Genomic DNA, 24,608 nt, shown 5'->3' on the forward strand with positions numbered 1-24,608 from the left:
GCTACAGTTCTGTTTGATTTAAATAGTGAGACTACAAGGAACAAGAATGCAAATCTGTTTAATTCTGCAAGATGCTTAGTTTGAAATCTAAGCAAAGCCTGGTGAGCCTAATTAGTGAATCTTGTGAATTGTTCTGAAGGACACAAGATGAAAAATGGATAAAATGTGTCTTTGTTTCTCTATATAAAACTTAAGTTCTGTACTACTAAATTACTATACATATATAAAATTATATTATCTACAAATTGAGTGGGTTCTATATTAAATAGCTGCCAAATTTGGGACAAAAGGATCACAATGCATGATTAATCTGCACAAATTGACTGCAATACAGGAAGAGTACCAACCCAAGCAGTCTACTATTTTTCAAGATTATATCATGCAGCCACTGGTTTTGGTTGGACTGAATGTCAAAATTGAAATTACTGTGAATGGCTGATTAGACTTCACTTTCTCCAAGGTAGGGTGGTATTGTGGTTGGAATATATTCTGAGAACCATTGTTGCATTGATTCACCTGGAAACACAGAAAAATATCACAACACAACAGGCAGTGGGATTAAAGGTTTTCAAACACTGTACTGGGGGCCTTGGTGAAGTAACTACAAAGGAGGAAACATTTCTTGTATCCACAGGAGGTAAGACCCACTAAACCCACGCTCAGAAGGCATGTGAATTTACTAGTTAGGTGGCAGATTTTGCTTCTCAAGCCCAATCCATCATTTTATGAGTATATGATTGATTTGATTGTAACCCGATCTGCACTTTTGCACGTAGCCCTGCTAACCTTTCACCCTCATGCTAACCAAGAATCTATCCCCCTCAGCCAGAAGAACATTCAAAGAATCTGTTTTCACCACATCGAGGGAAAGAAATTCAAAGACACATGGCCCACAGAGAAAACATTTCTGTTCCTTAATCTCTCAAACAGGTGACCCTTATTTTTCAATGTGACCCTTACTTCTGGATAATCCCATAAGAGGGAACATCCTCTCCACATCCAATCTGCTAAGACCACTAGGATCTTATATGTTTCAATCAAGTCACCTCTTACTCTTCAAAAGTCCACTGGATGTAGTCCTAGCCTGTTCAATCTTTCTCATAACACAACCTGCCCATTCCAGTTATTCTAGTAAACCTCACCTAAATTTCTTCCAATATATTCATATCCTTCCTTAAATAAGGACTCCAGCACTTGAGTTTTGGAAAACGAAAAAGAATTTACATTGTTGAAGTTTTTTGTCTTGCACTAACCAGGACATTTCACAAGAATACAAATTCAAATTCAAGGGCAAAACCAATTTATACTGCATGAGAAGAAGGTGCTGATTGGTTTGCAAGTGGACTCTGATTAATTAAATACCTTGCTTTCGGACAATGCACTCATGATTGCTGATTAACAGTTAACATCGAGACTTTGCTAAATTTTTTTTAGAGTTGGAGGAGGAATTGCCCTTCTAATCTCCTGTTGCTTTTTTTTTCTTCTCCAGCTCTCAGAGTGAACAGAACCCTATTTGCTGTTTTTTTTCTTTTTTCTTTCTTTTTTTCTTTTTTTCCCTTTTTTAAATTTTTTAACCCCCACACTACCGCCTAACTGCGGTAGTGCTTTCTTTTTCCCCAGCACCCATGGTGTGTGTGTGCAGGTGTGAGACACAAAGTGCACAAATATTTATTCAATTGCCCCTATTTGCTGTTTATTTTTTTTTCCAGTGACAAGCAGTGGCCCTTCAAATCAAAGGGCAATGCTGTGATCAAAACTTTGCTAAATTTTAATGCAGGCAGGTTGACTCTGATTGGCTAGAGCATTACTCTGAGAAATGTACCTGCAAATTGCTGCCACCTTGAGTTGAAACAAGTGCATGTTATTTCTGTCTGCAAAAACAGTAGCATATGCATTAAGATATGTAATTTCTAGTATACACATGTGCACAACATTGTAGTCTCAACTGACAATTCTACATTAGTTGTCAGTTTAATTCCTCACATATTTAGGATTATCCAGCAAATGTTGTCCACTTAAGGAATAACACAATGTTAGGCTGTTTGGTCAGTGTCTTGCTTGCTGGAAATAGCCAAAGGGGTGCGCTGTTTAATGCCATCTACCAGTCCTTCGGGTAAACATTACAAACCTGGCATCACAACAGCCATGAAATTCATATATTACAATTATACATTTGTGTAATAGGCTGAATATCCTTTTGGTTTGACAGCAGCATTCTGTTAGTGGCGGATACCACTCACGATGTTGCTGCGCAGATGCGTGTCCCATGTAAAACATGATGCTGAGCATTATAGGAAATAAGTGTATTATCTTCTGTGCTTTACAAGGGTAAGTGTTACCATTGCTGCTCTGCTACCTCATGCACACAGGGACACCACTGCTTACTCTAACACTGTCACTGACCGCACATCTCATTAAGCTTCCTGGACCGCAACTCACAATTGCATGCAACATGTTGATTCAATGGCTGTCACTAATCTCATCCTGTCAAGCAGCTTCCTTCCAACTCTTCTTGCCCTCTGCACATATTATTTATTCACTGGGAACACCTCACCACCACTCCTTCTCCTGCATCAACAATAATGGCCCTTTCATCAATTTCCAATATGTTTAGTCCCTCTTTAAATCTGATTGTAGAAAACAATGTCTCAACTACAGAGCAATCTGCCTTCAACCAGCAGCAGAAATTGGGATTGCACTTTGGCATTACAGGAGGGAAAGGGAGAGAAAAATGGCCCAAGTGATACAATTGCAAATAAACTTGTACAGTTGTAAATTATATGTTCACTTGCACGTCTAAGATATCTGGTTTAATGTTTTTGTCACCATGTTTGATGGATTAGTAGTCTCTACTCCAAGCATGAAAGAAGTTGCAATGACATAGCATTGCTCATCTCTGACAAGGAACCAACTCCTTGACTGCAGATACCATTATTTCTCATGGACCCTTGAATCATTTTAGCCGAGCCATTGCACTTTAATGTGGAAATGATTGAGGCTACGAGCAAAGAAAGAGATTGTGTGAAGACATAGAACTGCATGTAAATAATGTGTCAAAGGGAAGTCCTGAAGGGTTGATGTGGCATGTGGGTTTGTATGAAAGCAGCAATGATGATGTGGTGAGGCTGGTGGTTGGGCAATGTCCATTTGCATGGATAAAGGATGGAAGAGCATGTTTGGAAATTGTAATAAAGGTGATTTTTCTGAAGGTCTGGAGAAGCAAGTTGCCACAAGATAACTACTCTTACTTTCATATCAGGAATTTGCACTGTCTAATTCTCAGGGAAGGAAAGGAAAATTGGAAGAGACATAGACATGAGATGAGCTTAGGTAATTATAAGATGTAAACACTTGGAAATAAAGTAGTCACCACTTACTTGCAAGATTCAGAACATGCCGTTCAATTCACCTTCAGATGTCCCCAGCGTCACAGATACCAGTTTTCAGCCAATTCAATTCATTCCAGGTGATATCAAGAAATGGTTGGAGGCACTGGTTATGGCAAAGGATATGGGCCCTGACAACATTGCAGTAATAGTCCTAAAGACTTAGGCTTCAAAATTTACAACATCCCTGGGTCAAGCTGTTCTAGTACATCTACAACATTGGTGCATACCCAATAATGTGCAAATTTGCTCAACTATGTCCTGATCACAAAGGGCAAGACAAATCCAATCTGATCACTTACTGCCCATCAGTCTACTTTCAATTATAACACCATAAGATATAGGAGCAAACGTAGGCCATTCAGCCCCTTTGAGTCTGAACTGGCATTTAGTGAGATCAAGGCTTCTCTAATAATCCTCAACACCACTTTCTTGCCTTTCCTTAGAACCCTTGATTCTCTCTTTGCTAAAAATCTGTCTGTCTCAGCCTTGAATATACTTAATGACTCAGTCTCAAAGCCTTCTGTGGTAAACAAAATTGCACAGATTCACTGTCCTCTGAGGAAAGAAATTCCTCCTCATCCATTTAAAATCATAGAGCTGTACAGCACGGAAACAGACCCTTCATTCCAACCCATCCATGCCAATCAGATATCTCAACCCAATCTAGTCCCACCTGCCAGCACCAGGCCCATATCCCTCTAAGCCTTTCCTATTCGTATACCCATCCAGATACCTTTTAAATGCTGTAATTGTACCAGCCTCCATCACTTCCTCTGGCAGCTCATTCCATACATGCACCACCCTCTGAAAATATTGCCCCTTAGATCTGTTTTATAACTTTCCCCTCTTGCCCTAGACCTATGCCCTCTAGTTCTGGACTCCCCCACCCCAGGGAAAAGACTTTGTCTATTTATTCTATCCATCCCCGTTAAGATTTTATAAACCTCTATAAGGTCAACTCTCAGCCTTCAATGCTCCAGGGAAAACAGCCCAAGCCTATTCAACCTCTCCCATTAGCATACCAAACACCTTCTTCACTAGCCTGTCTACTTTCAAGCAGCTATGAATCTGCACTCCAAGGTCTCTTTGCTCAGCAACACTCCCGCGGACCTTACTATTAAGTGTATAAGTCGTCCTCTGATTTGCTTTCCCAAAATGCAACATCTCACATTTACCTAAATTAAACTCCATCTGCCACTCCTCAGCCCATTGGCCCATCTGATCCATATCCCATTGTAATCTGAGGTAACCTTCTTCACTGTCCACTACACCTCCAATTTTGGTGTCATCTGCAAACATACTAACCACAACTCCTATGTTCATATCCAAATCATTTATATAAATGATGAGCAACAGCGGACCCAGCATCAATCCTTGTGGCACACTACTAATCACAAGCCTCTAGTCTGAAAAGCAATCCTCCACCACCACCACCAAATATGCAACTCTCACTCTGAGATTATGATCTCTGGTTCTAGACCCTCCCACAAGTAACAACAGCCTCTTCATATCTTAATTGTCAAACCCTATAAGATCCTTCATTTCTCTAAGGTCACCTCTCATTCTTCTTGTTCTAATGAGTCTAAATCCAATTTACTTACCTCTTTTCATAAAGTAATCCCTCCATACCTGGTATTACCCTAGTGACCTTTCTCTGGACTATGTTCAATGTCAGTATTTTGTTCCTTAAGCAAAGGGCCAAAACCTTCATGGTATTTTAGCTCTGGTCTGATAAATGCTTTGTATACCTTCAACAAGACCTCTTTACTTTTATACTCCATTCGCTTTGAAATGAAGGCCAATTTGCATTCCCTATTACCCACTGAACTTAGATTTTTTTTTGTGATTTGTGGATGAGAACTTTAAAATCCCTATGTTATGTAACTTTCTGGAATCTTTCTTCATCTGGAGTCTTTCTTCATCTACATAAAATATTCAGCTCCTATATTTTTTCTGCCAAAGTTATTATTCCCACATTTCCCACAGTATATTCCACCTGTTAAATTTTTGCCACTAGTTTAATCTGTCTATATCTGTCTGCACACTCTTTGTGTCATCCGCACCTCTTGCCTTCCCATAGATTGCTGTGTCCTCCACAAACTTGTCTATAGTGCATTCACTTTCCACATGTGAGTCGTTGATATCTATTATAAATAATTGTGGGTCCAGCCCTGATTCCTGTATCACCTCATTACAGGTTGCCACCCTGAAAGGTCCTAATCCTAACTCTCTGTCTTCTACTAGTTAGTCGATTCTTTATCAATGCTAATAAACTCAAACACCATGGACTTGTATCTTTTTAAGTAGCCTCATATGTGGTACCTAATCAAATGACTTCTTAATAACACTAAATAGGACAAAGCAGCTCACTTGATTGACACCACATCCCCATCCTCCACATCGATGCTCAGTAGCAGTTGTGTGTACTAACTATAAGTGGTACTGCATAAAATCAACACGATTCTTGAATAACACCTTCCAAACCCTCAACCACTACTATCTAGAAGGACAAGGGTATCGTACAAGGACAATGGGAAAACCACCAACCTCAAATTCCCCTCTAAGCCACTCACCATTATGATGTGGAAATATATCGCTGTCCCTTCACTATCACTTGTGTCAAATTCCTGGATTTCCCTCCTTAATAGCATTATGGCTGCACTGAGACTTCATCAAATGCAGAGGTTCAAGAAGGCAGCTCACCACCAGCTTCTAAAAGGGAATTAGGGATGGGAAATAAATGCTAGTCCAGCCAGCAACATCCACATCTCGTGAATGAATAATAAGTTAACAAAAAGGGGGCCAGTTTGAAATTCTTTCTTTGGCATCAAAAATGTCATACTTTGCACATCATCCAGCTGCTCAATGAAGTGGAAAATTCTGCTTATGATTTCTCTTCCACAAAACTATGTTGGCTCAATATGATTACCTTGAACATTTCTCAGTGACCTGCTATAACTCTTTTAATAATCACTTCTAACATTTGCCTTATGGCAATAAACTAGTTAGTCTGTAGTTTCTTGCTTTCTCTTTGCTTATATCTTGATTCCCTTTATTTTTTTGAATAAGGAATTATATTTTTTATATTCCAGTCACCATGATGTTACATAATCATGGTGATGAAATGTCTGAAAACAAAGCTTCCAGTTCTGCAAGCTAACTCACATCCACAACATCAAACTGAGCCACAAATCTTCTCAAACATCACTAATAGAATCTACCTCATATGTAAAGAACTTTGGAAAATTAAAACCAATATATTATCTACCTTACTAACAACGTATTTCAAGACTTGGTCCATCTGGATCCAAAGACTTAGTAGCTTATCCTACAAGTAATTTGCTATATACCGCATCCCTGATAACTGTAATTATCTTTAGCTCTCCCTTCCCTTCCATTTTCTCATTTGCAGATTTTTCTAGATATTACTTGTGTCCTTTCTAACAAAGACTAATGCAAAAAGGCCTTTCAATTCATCTGCTATCTCCTTATTTTTCATTAATAATTGTTCAGACTCATTTTGTATGGGACCAATGTTGACCTTGTTCATGCTTTTTTTTATTAAATACCAATAGAACCTTTTACTTTTTGTTTTTATACAACTAACTGGCTTTCTCATGTACTCTAATTTTTCATGCCTGGGCACAAGATTTCCTTGTAAGCAATAAAGCTCAACTACAAACCAGTTCCAGTCTCTGAGAGTGGAATATGAAATCAATGCTTACCAATGTGTCAGTATTTAATTTGCATTGTGGGTATCACCTGTAACCTCTATCTATTTTAGTTTTCATCACTTCTGATAACCATAAATGTTTGGAAATGTCCAAATGGTTGTCTGTCTGTATGGTTCCCCTCTGGGCAATGATAAGATGCTGTTCTGCAGCAGCTACTGGGAAGCGAGCAGGAGCAGCTTAGGGAGGGTAGTTGATGGGATGTGGTTAAAAACATATTGGCAGCATTACTTAGTGGTCAGATAGAAACCAAGAAAGAGGTGTATTTGCCAGGAAGTGTAAAACATGCCAACTATATACCGTACATTCCAAAGTTGGTTTTCAATGACAATGCGTGGCTGGGTGTTCAGCTGGGCTTTTTGGATGGCACTAGCACTGGTGCCAGGATATTCTGAGTGCTAATTTCTTCCTACTGCTGTGAGTGACAAAATCAAAATACAGCACAAGAGGGGCACAGAAAGGTTTGGAAAGTAGTTAAAGAGGCAGGTTTTAGATGATAGGCTGATTAGTCATCCGTGAAAATTCATGAAATTGATACTTTCTCCTGACTCATCACTTGAACTGCAGATGTTCAAGATCAGAGTCAAAATATGTGACGTTGGAAAAGCACAGCAGGTCAGGCAGTATCCAAGGAGCAAGAGAATCAATGTTTCGGGCGTATGAAGGGCTTATGCCCAAAACGTCGATTCTCCTGCTCCTTGGATGCTGCCTGACCTGCTGTGCTTTTCTAAACCCACACATTTTCAATGACAAAAATTATGAGTCAGCCCTTTGTTTCAGTCTTCTCACATGCTCATGACATATTTAGCTGACGTCATGTAGTTCCCTCAAGTAGATCCATGCAACTTTCATCATTCAAAGTCAAATCTCAGCTGTTCTCAGAGTACATTCTATTATTGGTTTACATGCTCTTATCAATGCTGTATTTTGAGACTGGCGGTGATAAACTGAATGACAAAGAACCACAATGCAAGAACCAAGGTTGAAGGTAGTAGAGGACAAATACAAGCTAAACCAAACAGCAATGATTAGATAACAGTGATGCTAAGTTTAAAAAGCCTATAATTATGATAAGAACCAATGACCAAGCTAGGTAAAGAGTTCCATATTTAAGTACTTGAAGCAAAAAAAAACATTAGAATCTGATAAGCTTTGAATTTGACGGCTATTATTGTTCTGAACACAGATAAGCATACATAATATATCAAACAACACATAATTTGTTACAATTAATAGATTTTCCATATTGTATTTCTTTCATAAGAAAAGTGCAACTTGATGCCAACTTTCACAAACATGAAATATAACAGCACAATGGTGAAAAAAGTTAGAATGCACCATAGTTGTAAGGTGCAAGAAAGTAACAAAAGATCCATGCATTCTCGACAAATCAATTTTAGGACAGTTCACTTCAGGATACTGTTGTTAATTTATAATTTTTCTGTAAGTGCTCCCTTTCCAAATAAAACTGCACCTAAATTAATATTCTTAGGATCAGTGTCAGCTACTCAAAGTTAACAGGATATTAGCACATTTTAAGTACATTGAATAAAATTCCATTGATGATCTCCATCTAATTAAAATGTTCATCTTTTAAGTTAATTTATACATGTGCATCATGTAAAATTGTACTTGATCACTGCAGAATCTCTGGTCTAAGTAAGAGAAAATTAATTACCTTATTATATTTATAAATATTACATATAAAGAGTGAATTGTATCTCGTCTGTAGACAGCTGTATTTCCCATGAGGATATGTAATAGTCTTTAAATTACTGAGCACAATTAGATACTGTTTCTATCAAATAACAAAATAAATTACTGAAAAATTCCAAGATTTATAATTGTTTTGATACCACCATTGTTCCTCTATCTTCCAAAAATGCTGATTCCCATTGGTTGCTGTTTCTCAAATCCTAGTTATTAGACAGTAAACTCTGAAAGATGATTTAATAGGGAAGAAGTGGAGAATGAGAATCCATCACAACTAAAAATGATCTGGACCATTAAACCCAATTAGTGGGCCAGACACAGAACACAAAAGGCAGAACAGTGCTCCTACTGTTACCCATGTAAACCAAGACATATCAGGGAAAATTGGAGTTCAATGCTGGGATATTCCCATGAAGTTAGACACATGCAGACTATCTTCTTTCCCTTTCATTTTCCTCAATTTTTTTTAATGGTTCATGTTTTGTATTGGGTTTACATTGAAATGAAGTGCATCTCAAAATAATTGCATCTCACAACATAGAAAATGGTCAGTTTATCGTGCCTATGCTGACTCTCTGAAAATATATCCAACTGATCCAATTACTCATGCTCTTTCTGGAACGTTCTCCTTTTTCATTACAATTCTACATCTCATTCCTTTCACACGTATCATTGAATCTGCTTCCATCTCTTTTTCATGCAATGCATTCTAATGGCAACACATTGTGAAAATCATTTTTCTCATCTTTCTGTGGTTCTTTTAGCAGTTTTCTTATTGGAGTGGCCTCAATTTTGACAAACCATTTAGAACAATCATAAGGTATATCATGATACATTGCAAGTAAATGATCTTTCCCAATGTGTCAAATGCCAATTCAAATATTCCAGAAATTTTGATCCAGTTCATCATCGTTCCAGAGTAGATTCCTTCAGGCATTATGCAAATTTAATCGTCTATATCTCAATTTCAAATGTGAGCCATGTTGAAATTAGTTTTAAGTTTCAGCTTCAATGTATGCATGCTGGTGAAAACAAATGAAAAAATGTATGAGACTTCAGCATGGGGAGCAGTAAATGCAAAGCAGATCAATAGGCACTCATTGTGGCATGCATTCTTGAGCAATCTCTCAGCTAAATGGAATTGCTGAAAGCTTTACCTTGGTAGCCTTAAGGCATGCCAAATGCTTTGGCATCTGTTCCCAGGTCATGCAGGTGTTCTGTGCAGTGTTCAGCTGAACTGTCTCTTCCTGCCAAGTACATTGCATCACCAATGAGGGGCAAATAGAATACCAGTTCATTGCCAGCCATCAAAGGTAATGTAAATCAAACAATCTCTATGGAATGACACGTGACTTATAGATTTAATAAATCAGCAGTTCAGATAAAGCAAATGAATTAACTCAAAACCTTGTAAGAGTTGCTCCTCATGCATATTTCACATGAAAAGAGTCAAGGGTGAGATTTTCTCTCATCATATAATCAACCCAATTATCAAATGTTGTTTTCTCTCATTTATGTTGTTTGTTTCTTCTCTTGGTCTCTTGGTTCTACTGTTACAGGAATCTCCTTGAACCCCTCAACTGAACAATTAGTAACAGCATTAGCTACTTGACACACTTTCCTTAACAGGATTTCTCGCAGCAATAAATAAATCCATGGATCTAGGATCTGATTTAGCGATGCCAATCTAATGGCTGTGAGGAGAAAATTGCAGTCCGCTTGCAGTACATTGTTTAGGCCTGAGATGTTATTTGGAGATGAGTAGCAGTGATCTGAAGAACTTTCAGTGTAGATCATTTTCGACATCAGTACCTGAGATAGACAGGATTAGAAGATTTCAATTCTAAGCAAAAAACAAAAGCAATCTATGATATTTACACATAGAAAAAAGGAGCGGAGGAAGGTTACTCAACCTGTATGCTTGCGTTACCATTTAATATCATGGTTGATCCTCGACCTCAATGTCATTTTCTTGCACTCTCTCTCTTTATCTATTGAAAAATTCATTATCTAGAAATGCATCAAACTGCCTAGAATAAATGTAATGGCTGAGCCTCTACAGTCCTTTGGATCAGAGAATTTCAAATATTTAGCACCCACTGAGCGAAGAAATTCTCCCTCAATATAAACTATATTTAAATATATACCTACACTATCTAATATTCTCAGATTACTCTGCCTGCCCTGAAGGTAAAATTCTCAAGGCATTAGCAGTCCTTACCTTGTCTTAGTGCTTATGGGAGACCCACGTTTACCCTAAGTATAGTGGCATATCTTGGGTGGGAATTTTGAGAGAACACATCTAAAAATTAGGCTCAAGGTCTTCAAAGAGACACTCTTGAGAAACATTTAGCCAAAAACAAGGAATCTGAAAGAAAACAACATTGCATGGACACCTTCTGAATGGAGCTTAAGCATATTGCTGAATGATAGGAGCAGGCAAGACTTTACTTTCTAATTAGCTGAGAAATCACTGATTCAGGATTGCTCGATGCTGACACAGTCGAAGGAATTTAAAATGTTGTAGCCCCAGTTGAAAGCCACAGTCTGAAATACATACCATTAATTCAGACATTTGTTCCATAATTTAGTGAACACCAAATGAAAGGCTATACACTTCAATTCCGAAATAGTGCCATAGTGGAGGAATGTTGATATTAGATAGTCGTTTCATGTAATTCTTTTGTTTTTCAAATAAGGTAACAAGAGGATTAAAGAGGTGGAAGAAAAAAAGACCATGCAACCTATATTCACTCATCCAGAGGTATCCCATAGCTCCCTCAATGCAGTATCTAATTGTATCTTACAGACCACTCCACTTCACTACACTGGAAGCTCATTCCAAGTGTTGGTCACTTTCCACACGAAAACAAATTTCCTGCGATAACATTTTACTATTTTGAAGCTATGTCCTATATTCTATCATCACAGTTTTATTTTAAATAATGTTTACAACTAAATTTTCCAAAACCATGTACAGTATGTTACCATGTAATTACCTTTCAGATGCTTCTCTGCCAGGCTAAGTAAAAAGATTCTCCGGAGCTCAGAATCATGTTACTGAGAAACTGCATTGTGAATCTTGTCAGCACTGCATTCCTTGAATTTGCAGTGACAACAACTGATCATGGCATTCAAGGTATATAGTCTGATGAGAGCACCTTGTCCAGTTTGATAATGACTTCCTCTTACTTGAATTCTTCAATTTTAGCTATTGGTTTTGTTGATTTCATTGCTTCATTGACTGGATAGGTTGAGCGAAGTATTTATTAAAATTCATTCATCTTCAAATTATCTGTAGACAATTAGCTTTGTCTGCTTTACTATAGCTTTGAACTGTTGCCTTTGGCCCTCAGTTTAACATCATCAGCAGATCTGACATTATATTAACTTGGAGTCTACAACATTCCTTTTGAAAGGCTAGGTACACAGAGGTAAAAGTTTTATCACCTATTTTCAGGGCTGGAATCGTCACTACAGCAGTAGCAAGTAGCATACATCCAATTGAATATCTAAATCCATCACAGGAATATTAACAAAAAGAACTGTGTGGAATTCAAGCAGCTATTATACTTCTTCTCGCATCTACATAAGAGGATATGAGATCACTGATTTAATGGCTGGAAAGCAGGTTCTGGGATTAGGTGTGAACAATGCAACAGGGGAATGATGTTTACAATGATTGTGGATTCAGAACAGAGCATCACCCCTGTTCTTGTTTCCTCCATTGAAAGCTGTTATGAGCAAATTATTTCTCAAAAATTAACTTACATTTGGTAACCATTTGCTAGACTCCATGTGGCCACTGAAAAATTCTGAGCAGAGAAAGCCCAACCTCTGATTTTATGATTGATCAACTCAGGAAGAGGATTAAGACCAAACTTTGATATTTTAACTGACTGCAAAGGAGGAGTCAAACACTTGCTGTAAATGATATCGAGATAATTTTTTAAATTGCCAGAATCAATTTTGGGTTGGCCATTTCTCAGGTACTCAAAGCACACTTTGTTGGTCTCAGAGGTTTGGCGTTGATGTGCTTGTTTTATATCCAATTTCTACTGGAAGAGATCATGGGATACAGTCTGTTTCAAATGTTAATTCCTCAAAGAAATCAGACAGATTAAATGGTCATTGTCTTTCCTTTATGGACTCATAATGGCTACCATGTGCTAGACTATTATGATTCAGATGCAAGTTCACTTCTGCAAATCAATTCTATTATTTTATCTTAGAATCTTCTTGGATTCTGGAATAATTACTTCTATCTTCACCAATTTATTTGTTTTGAATCATCTCACTGCACTCCATTTCCTCAGCAGGCTCACTGCATTTTTGGTGGGAACTCAATCAAAGAAAAACTTAGAAATTAAATAGAGCTGAGTAATGCTTTAGCAGTTGCGCCAAAGTATGACAGGCACATGCTCCAGCGGCTTCTTGTCACAACATTCAAAACAGATTCATTTTCTGTGGAGCCACAACAAACTACAAGCAATGCATAGAAAAGACTGAGTACAAGTCAAAAATTAGACAACCTGGAAAAAACACTTCTGGCTGTACATTTTAAATAAGCAAATAAAACAAGGAGTCATGAATCCACTTGAGCTCTAATTGGGCTAATAAAAAAAGCAGGGGAGGATGTAATGGGTGTACTTGCAAATCTGAGCAAAAATTTACCCGAGCATGAGAAATGAAAGGACAAGGTGTACATTCTCTGTAGAACTAACGACTCGTCTAGACTTGTACTTCTGTAAACAGGTAACAAAAAACATATAGATAAGCAAATGGGTTTCAGTTATGAAGTTAGAAATCAATACCAACTTCCTGCATTATAGCTACATTTCAACAGTACTTCATTGGCTGTAAAATACTAGGAGCTATCTCATGTCTGTGGAAGGTGCTAAAGAAAGGGACATCTTTCTTATATAATAAGGTGTTCTGCTAATCCTTAATTTAGCGAAATTGGTTCTGCTTTTAGCTCACATTCATGTTTAGCTGATGACATTGCAAACTGCTCCAATGTCAGGAATATCATTGTTACCATCATAGTAACTCAAAACAAGTAGGTAAAACACAAATTCACATAAAAATAAGCATTGAGTGTATCACTTGAGGTGGAGGGGCAGGAAAGACTTGCATTTATACCACATTGCATAACCTCAGAACACCGGTAAGTGTTTTATAGTTAATTAAGTACTTTGAAGTAGAATTGTTTTTTAAAACTTGACCTGCTCAGATGTGCTATGGCAGGTGGGACATGAACAAAGGCCTTCTGGTTCAGAGGTAGGGCACTACAAGAGCTGTCATTTATAGTTACAGTTGTAACTTTTTAAAAAATTGGCAGCTAATGTGTACGCAACAAGCCTCCACAAACAACAATGTCATCATGCCTGGATAATCTGGTTTGGCAATTTGCATAAATATGAATATTGACCTGGACAAAGGTAACTGGCTTGCTTGTCTTTAAAATATTGCTGTGGGACCTTTTGCACTCTTCTGAAAGGAGATGGCGCCTCATTTTATGGTCTCATCCACTGGAATTGAACTTGACCCTACACCTTCTAAAAGGTGAGTTTTCTGAGTCAGGATACAGAGTAAGGGTAAGTGGCTTGTTCTCTGATTGGTAGGATGTGACAAGTTGCTTCAATAGAGTGCTACACCGATGTTCATAATTCTCAATGGAGTCATGTTGAGGCAACATGGAATGTAAGTTTCCAATCTGCATCATCTGATTTTAACACTTGAGACCTTTAACAGACTAAAATGGTTTTAAAAGGACAAACAATGGCCTAAAATGGCTGCTGTGATCCACCTGACTGAGGCAAGTTCAAGAAACTAGTGCAGAATAAATAAAACCACCTGAAATTAAATTACTATTTTATCTTAAAACATTGAAACTAGTCAACTGAATCAGTAATCAAGAAACTGGTCTCTCCTGTTTCAATTTGCACCTATCTGATTAATGGAACATATTGAAAATGAAAGATTGCCTGTAGAGGGGTCAAGAAAATGGGAAAACTTGGGAATATACAAATGAATTCTATTTAAACATCACAATAGAGAAAAATTATGGATTAGTAACAGCAAGCGTTATAGGCAGCTTGAATGGGTGGGAAAATACTTTGCGGATGGAGTTTAATACAGGAAAGTACAAGGTCATACACTAGGGACAATTAAAACACAAATAATTATTTAAATGGAGTGAGACTTCAAAAAGGTATGTTACAGAATAATCTGGGTGTACTTATCCATGAAACAAAGTGCTTGCATGAAGGTACAGCAAAAAATTAATTATTTATTGCAAGGGAGTTAGAGTTCAAAAATAAGGAAGCCTTGTTACAAATGTTCAGGTGAGGCCGCAGTGGAGCACTGTGCACAGTTTTGCATCATGCATTTAGGCAAGAACGTAACGGCATTGGAGGTTGTGTGGGATAGATTCACAAAATTGATTGCTGGGATGAAGTGGTTGACTCTTTAAGAATGGCTGAAGAAGTTAGGCCTTTATTCAGTACAGTTTAGAAGAATGAGGGTAATCTTTTTGAAACATACAAGATTTTGAAAGAGCTTGACAGTATAGATATTGAGATGATGTTGTCACTAGTGAAGGATCTCAATCTTGGAGACATAGTTCTACTAATTTAAAAGTGAAATGTAAAGAAATTTCTTAACCCAGAGTATTCTGAAGGCCAGATCTCTGAAAGTGTTTGAGGAGGAAGATTGACTTTAGAAAGAGTGAAGAGTTGAGGACTTTGAGAAGCTGTCACAAAGAGGAATTCAGGCTTTCATGAGATCAGCCATGATCTAATAGAATGGTGAGCAGGTTTGATAAGCTGAATGGTCAACTCTTGCTCTGATTTCGTATGTTCTTTTATTCTCTTAAGAATACCTTTTAATTGGCTCTTTCATTTTGACTATGTTATTGTTGTGTCGCCATAGTCTTACCAGACCATAGGGGCTGCTCTCTCAATAGAGAGAGAAGCAACTGATGGTGATTTAACCTGAGGGCCATCAGTCCTCAGGTGAGGGAAGAGGTTGAGAAGGAGATTCCTTCATAGTAACGACCAACCAGTGATGGGAGTTGAACCCACAGTGTTCGCATCACACTGCTCTGTAAATCAACAATCCAGCCAACTGAGTTAAACCGATTCCCCATTTTGACCATATCTCTGTTTTAATTGGACTGTGATATAGCTGCATGCTAAAAAGAAATAAAAATATTTGTTGCAACTGATCAAGAACATAAAGAGGCAGCTGTTTAACCCCTCCTCATCTTGACAAAAGCAGATAATTCTGTGAGCCATCATCACAGTGCTCGTAGGTTTATTCCATAATATCAATGAGGAACTCTGTATAGCTATGCGGGCAGTGGTACAGAGCGTTGTCTGTCCTAATCTATTAATGCAATACATATAGGTTTGCTTTGAAAAGGCACTATGTAAATGATTCTTTAACCCAAAAAGTTGTTTATCAAGGTTTGCAGATGCCACTAAGGAGGCACACTAAGTTCCCCAAGCAGGATAAACTTAGAAAGGAACATAGAAATAAAGTTGGCAAAACTATGGAAGGTGGAATTCAATGTTAGGAAATATGAAGTCATTCACTTTGAATCTAAAAAAGCACATCTGGTGAGAAAGACAAGAACCTATGACTTTTAGAAATGTCGTTTTGGGAACAACAGCACCTGCATATTTCCCACCTTTCAGACTTGGAAATATATTGCCAATTCTTCCCTGTTGCTGAGTCAAAATCCTGGAACTGTCTCATTAAAAGAACAGTGGTTCTACCTACAGCACATGGACTGTAGCGATTCAAGAAGGCAGCTCAACACCACCTTTTCAAGGGCAACAAGGGACAGGCAATAAATGTTGCCCAGCTTATGAGGCCCATATCCAATGAGTGAATAAAAAATAAAGTTGGATTTGGTGTTCGTGTACACTAAAAAGCACTAAATATACTTAAAACTTTTAATGAAACGTTAGTGTTTATCTGAAGAAATTTGGAACTCAAAAGTAAGGGTTGAACAGAACATTGGCCCAACTCCATTTGGAGTACTGCCTTCAGCTTTTGATAACATGTTGACCTTGGAGCAGGTACAGGCAAGATCTAGCAGAACAATACAAGGGCTAAGCCGGTTACTTTGCAGACAGAGTACATAAATTTGTCTTGTTGCTCCCTGAATGTAGAAGACTGGTGGTGGTTTAACTGCAGTGTTTAAAATGAGTCACAAGTCTGATATTAGAATGTATTTTACAAGTACACATAAAGAAGAGCAAAAGTAGATAAGTTGGTACCTCAAACCTGCTCTACAATTCAAGAAAACCATGGCTAATATGCTTGTGGTGTTTCATTTTCCACATTTCCATCTATCCCAATACCTTTGATTCCCTTGCCTAAAAATGATCTATCTACTTCTGCCTTAAAACTATTTAAGCTCACCCACCTCCTATGTATTCTACGGCGGAGAGTTCCAAAGTCTCATGACCCTCAAATAAAAAAAAAATGATTAGGAGATGCTGGTGCTGCACTGGGGTGTACAAAGTTAAAAATCACACAATACCAGGTAATAGTCCAACAGGTTTATTTGGAAGCACTAGATTTCGGAGCGCTGCTCCTTCATCACCTGATGAAGGAGCAGCGATCCGAAAGCTAGTGCTTCCAAATAAACCTGTTGGACTATAACTTGGTGTTATGTGATTTTTAACCAAATAAAGGTCTTCTCATCTCTATCCCTAGAAAGTGACTCCTAACATTAAAATGGTGTCTGCTAGTTCTAGACTGACCTACAACAGGACAACTCTTTTCCAAGACCAACTTGGCAAAACCATTCAGGATCTTATTCACTTCAATCAAAACGCACATACTCTTCTAAACTCTAGTGGAAGCAAACCCAGTCTGTACAATCTTTCTTCATAAAGTAACTCACTTATTCCAAGTATCAATCTTGTAAACTTCCCCTGAACCACCTACAATGCATTTAAAGTCTTCCTTAAATAAAGAAGATCAAAATTTACAATACTTAAGGTGTGGTCTCAGCAATGCCCTTTATAACACAGCATAACATCCATTCTTTTATATTTAATTCTCCTTGTAGTAAAGTACAGCACCCAATTGGCCTTCTTGATTATGTACAAACTGTCTGCTAAACTTTGTGTCTTGTACATTGCAACACCAGAATCCCTCTGCACCTCAGAACTGCAGTCACTTTTCAATTATGCAACGTTCTCATCTTTCAATCTTTCTGCCATGGTGAAAACTTTACATTTTCCTAAAACTTTACTCAGTCTGCCAGAGTTCTGCCCACTGAATCTGTATTTGTCTGCACCTACTTTGGCTTCTTCATAACACACTTACCTAACCACCTTGGTGTCATCAGGAGATTTCAGCTGCCTTAGCTTTCATTCCCCTATTGGTGTAAAGTGTAAAAGGTTTAAGTCCCAGCACAGATCCCGTGGAACTGCACTCATCACATCCTGCAAATGAAACAACAATTCATTTGTACATACTGCTTTCTGTCAGCCAGTCTTCTATAAATGACACCCACCAACATCTGCCTCCACCCATCCCCACTCATAGACAAATTTTCCACAAGAATTTTTGATCAATAATCTTTACCAAATACCTTCTGAAAATCCAATGCCCATAAACTCTCCTTCCTCCCACTTCTTTGAAGTTAATCCTGCAAAGAACTTCACTAAATTGGTTAAACATTACTTCCCTTTGATGAGATCATGGTGATCCTTCCTGATTGCTGAGATTTTGTTACTAAGTGCACAGCTATAATCTCCAATGAATGTCAATAATAAATGGTATATAGTTTCCTGCTTTCTGCCTCCCCTCCCTTCTTGAATTGATGATTATATTTGCTACTTTCCAATCTGAAAGAAGCAAACCTAGGCAATTTTGCAAGATTAACACCAACACATCTATTACTCCATGGGCAATCTCTTTCAATACCCTAGTGCAAAGTCCCTTTGGATCTAGAACCTTACTAGCCTGCAGTTCCACGAGTTTGCTTCCCTCATGACTGTGATGTCACTAAATTTCTCTCTTCCTTCCATCTCATGATTTACACTGGAAATGTTTTCTGAATGTTGTATATAGTGAAGTTAGAAACAATGGAACTCTTGCCTACAAAATGTTTTTCATGTGTGGATAATATAACTTTGCAAGCCTCAGACTGATTGTAACCCTTACAGAAGAAAACAAAAGAGCAAAGATGGGCAAATAGAATGGATAGAGTGATCACCCATAATTGATTGGATCAGTTGAACAGATGCCAAGGCGAATGGTCTTTTGTTAACATGTTCCATTTCATTTATTATTTTCCTTTACTATTTGACTTCAACATTTTCAATTGGTTTGACTCTGTTGGTAATGTAAAAGTTTATTTTTATCTACTTTATAACCTCAAGATTAGACTTTTGCTTTCATTTTTTAAACTGCAGATTGAATTTTTGTTTATTTTTGGTAATTATACATTTTTCATATTAGTACACTGGTATTTATTTAATATTTTGACATCAATGGGGTAAAACAGTAAACTATAGATTCCATTGTAATTGCGTAAGTCTGCAATAATGACCAAAATGTGTTCAATTTTTTTTTGGAATAATTCATTGGGATCCTACTGATAAGAACTGTAGTGTCCAATTCAGCACATCAACCCTGATAAAAGATACAGATCAGCAATTCAATTAGATCACACTGATGGGTACTTTAGCTTTTTCATCCCATCATTGCACCATATTATTTTAATACCGTCGTTTGGCAAAAATCTTCAATATTGGGTGCCTCTGATTCCAGCTCAAGTTCCATTGTCTGAGAATAACAACAGCAGGAAAAAAAACATTGTTCTATCTACCTTTTTGATTCCTTTCAAAAATTTGATAAAGCCTCAATCAAAATATATATATTATATATATATAAAAACACGTATAAACTTTCATAAGCTAAGAAATACAAATGCAATTTGCAAAGACTCTCATTTTTAATCCTTGGAGCCTTGCAAGATCATGAAGAATTTGTGCTCCATTCCTTCCAAGGTCACTAGGGTCCTTTCTAGGGTCCAATGGTTAGAGCTGTACACGAATTCTTCAGATGTGGTGCAATCAAAATTTAACATAGCTGCAGCAAATTCATCCCTTTTAGCCTTATAGACATGAACTTTAATATTCCTGTAGCCTAAACAATGTTTATACCTCACCAATACTAACTAATCTGACTATTTCCAACATTTTCTGCCTTAATTTCAGGTTTCCAACAGTTATATTCTTCCTTTTAATCTACCTTAGTAGTGCATTAGGGGAATGGAAGTCTGTTATAACACAGATGCTGGGATAAAAATTCTAAAAAAAATGACATGGATAAAAATTCTAAAAAAAATGACATGGACGGTTGGACTGAAGGGTCTATTTTCAAGCTTTGTGACTCTATGACTCTGTAAGTGAAACTCATTTATATTTGTACTGTGCTAATAACTGTATTATTAAGAAAATTCCTATTTTTAAACCAGTGAAATTCACATTTACATAAAGGTTCACCTCTTTTGGTAGCCACAAGACCCCCATACCATAAGCAAATTTGCGATATGTTGAACCACACTATAGTGGACTTTGGTTATGAAAACAATAAGTAACATGTATTGTAACTAATAACAAAATGTTATTGTATTGACAGCACAGAAACAGATTGGCCCAACAGGACCATGCTGATATTAATGTTTCAAATGAGAGTTTTCTTTATCTATATATCTATATACTCTGCCTCAGTACTTGTGACAATAAATTCAATTCTGAGTTCCACATTATAAATACTCAAAGTAAAGAAGCTTCTCTTGAATGCCTTCTAAAATTTATTGGTTGCAATTTTACTTTAACCCCCTAGCTTTTGTTTCCTCCACTCCACATCCAAAATGAACATATATTCAAAATCTATCCAATAAAATCCTAAATAAACTTAATATTTCTATCAGATTACACTTCAATTACCTTTTTTCTCATTCCCACCTGTTCAAACTTCCATGATTCAAATTTTTTTTTAAGTTCTGATGAATTGTGGTATAATTGTCCTGATGAAGGGCTCTTGCCCGAAACGTCGATTTCGCTGCTCGTTGGATGCTGCCTGAACTGCTGTGCTCTTCCAGCACCACTAATCCAGAATTTGGTTTCCAGCATCTGCAGTTACTGTTTTTACCTATAATTGTTTGAGCTAACCCAAGCGGTGAATGCCCTGTTAACTGTAATGAACAATATTTAGAGGTGCAAATGACAACTTGTCAAATAGTAAAAATGGGAGAAATTATTGCACTCCTGTGGGTTTATCGATGTGCTTATGTCCTTACATTACATTTGAACAAGGAATAGACCATTTGGCCCTATGTTCCTGTGCCACCATTCAATAAGGTCATGACTGATAGCTTGCTCCACATTCCTACCAATGCTCATAGCCAATCAAGCTTATCATGAATTTACCTCTACCTTAAAAATATTCAAAGACTGTACTTCGACACCTTTTCGGGAAGAGAATTCCAAAAACTCAACCTTTTGAGAAAACATTTCTCTTCAACTCTGTCTTAAATGGGTGACCTCTTAAACAGTAACTGAGAATTCTGGGTTCTCCCACAGAGAAAACTTTTTCTTGTCAATATCCCTCAGGATCTTAACTGTTTCAACTGTCACCTCTTCTTCCTCTGAACTCCACAGATACAAGGCTCCCCTGCCCAACCTTGACATACTCTGCAATCTGACAGCTGTTAGGTTGACATTTTATGTTCCGGATGTTTAATTTAGATGGAGTCTACTCTGTGATGATGAATGAATCTCAGGGGTGAGGTGCCCTGATGAGACTTCAGTCCCACAGCTCATACACCGCAGCTAAAGATGCTTCAGTTTTTACGGTTCAATAGTGTCCAGCACATTGAAGAAATGATAGCTTATTATCCTTGTTAAGTACAGTGAAGGGACATACCTTTAAACTGTTAAGATGTTTGCTTCTACCTTAAAGACTACAGTATCAAAAATAATAAATGCCTCAAATCTAGAAATAAACTTGCTGCCATTTGAAATGTGACCGTTGGTTCGGAAGGTTTACATTCTCATGTTTTGTTTTCAAATTTCATTGACCAGAAATCAATATTCTCTGGAACCACTGTACAGTTCGTCCTGCCGTTTAGTGCCAGGTGCTAAAGGACCACCTTTACGTACCAGGAGAGGGGACCAGCAAACACTCAGCACACACATGATCCCCATCAACTGCATTAGTGTTTCCACCGTGATCCGTTCCCATTGCCTGTTCGAGGTTGTCAGCTTCTTCTTACAGCGCACCACCAGCCCTCGGATAGTGGCCACGTTACAGCTCAGTGTGACCAACAGCGAGGTGATACCCAGCACCGTGAAGGTGGAGGCAAAAATGGTGTTGCCTAAGATATGGTTGCCGGTGTTGATGAAGCACCAGGTACCCGGCCACTGCAGAGTGTACTTCCCAACACCAGCAATGGGCAGCAAGGCAAAGGCAACCACCCCAAGCCAGATAGAAAGCACCACCAGTTTGGTCAGCCTGGTGGTCATATGATGGGAGTAATATTGGGGAGCGTGGATAGCCAAGGTCCTTTCAATCGCCATTGCACTCGCCAAAAACAAGGGGCAAAGGCCAAACGTGGTCATACAGACCCCAAAGAAACTGCACAAGTTGCCGGATGGGTCCACTCGGCTCCACTGCCTGTTGGTCATATACACTGAAATAACGACCGGGCTTATAAGTAGTTTGCCAGTCAGATCGGTCAGAGCCAGGGCTCCAATAATCAGCAGGAAGGATTTCTTCCTCTTGTTTTCCTTCTTGTGATAGGACCTATACACCAGCAGCAAAGCGAGTGTGTTGCCCACGATACCAGCGATCATCATAGTGACCGGGAAGAACACGGAAACCGACACGCACTCGGCAGCAAAGACCGACGACTTGTTGTTGGGCTGCTCGGAGCTGGAGTTGAAGCCGCCCCACATGCTGGACTCCTCCGACTGGTTCCAGTGGCGTGGCTGAGGGCGGACACACTGCAAGTCCATCACTCGGTGTCCGAGGTCTGCTCCCAATCTGTTGTATTCCGCTGGGCGACCTTTTGGTCTGCAGACTGGGACTGCCACAACCAACTCACATAGCTCTCGCCTCAGTTATAAGTGGAAAGAGGCGTGTTCTCTGAAGCTTGTCACTTTAATCGATCAGCTGTAAGCACAGGGGTATCTGACAGCGTAGGAGGAATGAATCAATTCCGACTGGCATGAATAATTTCAAATTACAACGACCACAAGTACTCCAGTAGCTGTAGAGGAGCACCGGAACATTCTGACGGCGTAAAAGGCGCTATAAAAATGTCGGTTTTTTTTTCCATTTGCAAAGTTAAACATTCGACCACAGTATTAGCTGGAACACTGGAATGCAACTTAACCTGGCAGCAATGCCTGGCACTAATACCCACCTCACACTCCAGCAACCAATATTTTAACATTCATCCTTTCAGCCTGTGTTGGGTGGGGTTTGGGAGTGATGGTTATATTTTGTACATGACGCTATTGTTTGACGCTTTCATTCTGAACGACCATCCCGTGGGCAGATGGTTTAGCTGTACGGTGCAATAAACTTTACAATAAATGGTTACGAGCTAAAAGGTTTTTGTTTAAAAATCGATATTTGTGCGGAACACCACTTAAGTGTTACAATGTGTAACTGAGACAAATGTAGAATTAGATCATGCCAAGGTCAACGAGACAAACTATAACATACCCTTCCTTTGCTTAAGTTTAAAACCAATAGCCCCCATTTACAACTGGAGTTACTGAAGCGGAATTTCTTCAGCACAATGTATTTCAATGTGAGTGACTTCAGGTTTCAGCGTCCGGTCCAGCTTTTAAAAGCCTTTAAGGAACCTTGGTAACAAATTGCCACGGGTACGGAGTGCAGTTATATTATACAGGCTTGGCGGTGATGCTCGGAGAAACAAGAGTGTCTGTCTTATGCTCATCGGATTAGGGTAGTCAGCATGGTTCTGTGTGAGGGAAATCGTGACTCAAAAATATTTTTTTTTGAGCAAGTAACTAAGAAGATTGTTAAGGGCAGCGCAGTCGACATTTTGTTTACTTCAGTAAAGCCTTTGACGAGGTTCAGCGTGGTGCATTAATTAGTAAAGTTAGATCACATGAGATTGTATCCATTTGGCAAGCTCACACTCAAAGATTGGCTTAACAGCAGGACACAGACTGTGGTGATGGAGGGCTGTTTCTCAGCGTGGAGGTCTGTTCGACAGAGATGGGTGTTGGGTTCACTTTTGTTTGTTATTCACATCAATGATTTAGGTGAGAATATTCAAGGCACGGTTAGTAAGTTTGCAGATGATACCCAAATTGGTGGTAAAATAGACAGTGAAGAAGGTTATCTAAAATGACAAAGAGATTTTGACCGATTGAGTCAATGCACTGAGGAAAAGCAAATGGAGTTTAATTTGGATAAATATGAGGTATTGCATTTTGGTAAACAAACAAGAGCAGGACTTATACAATTAAAAGTAGGGCCCTGGATAGTGTTGTGGAACAAAGAGATCTAGGGATTCAGGTATACAGTTCTTTAAAGCTTGCATCACATGTAGATAGGGTTTATCACTTTAAAATTGCCCCAAGTCAGGAAGGAGAGAAGGTAAAAAATATTTCTATATGCAGAAAATTGTTGAAAAATTGAATGTTTTACAGTGCAGTTATTGATCACCTTTTAGGTGATCAACAGTAAAGGTTTGCAA

The 24,608-nt window shown here is 38.3% G+C and overlaps 1 protein-coding gene across 1 annotated transcript; it reads right to left on the reverse strand.

Annotated features, from left to right (window-relative positions):
* Nucleotides 1–8,371: 8,371 nt before the first annotated feature.
* ptger3 (prostaglandin E receptor 3 (subtype EP3)) lies at nucleotides 8,372–22,974 on the reverse strand. The gene is made up of 2 exons (XM_072574169.1): nucleotides 22,033–22,974; nucleotides 8,372–10,645 (listed from the first exon to the last, which is right to left on the reverse strand). The coding sequence occupies exons 1-2, from the start codon at nucleotides 22,885–22,887 to the stop codon at nucleotides 10,346–10,348; spliced, it is 1,155 nt and encodes a 384-aa protein (XP_072430270.1). The 5' UTR covers nucleotides 22,888–22,974; the 3' UTR covers nucleotides 8,372–10,345.
* Nucleotides 22,975–24,608: the final 1,634 nt, after the last annotated feature.

This window comes from Chiloscyllium punctatum, chromosome 7 (assembly GCF_047496795.1).
Source record: "Chiloscyllium punctatum isolate Juve2018m chromosome 7, sChiPun1.3, whole genome shotgun sequence".
Classification (NCBI taxonomy): domain Eukaryota; kingdom Metazoa; phylum Chordata; class Chondrichthyes; order Orectolobiformes; family Hemiscylliidae; genus Chiloscyllium; species Chiloscyllium punctatum.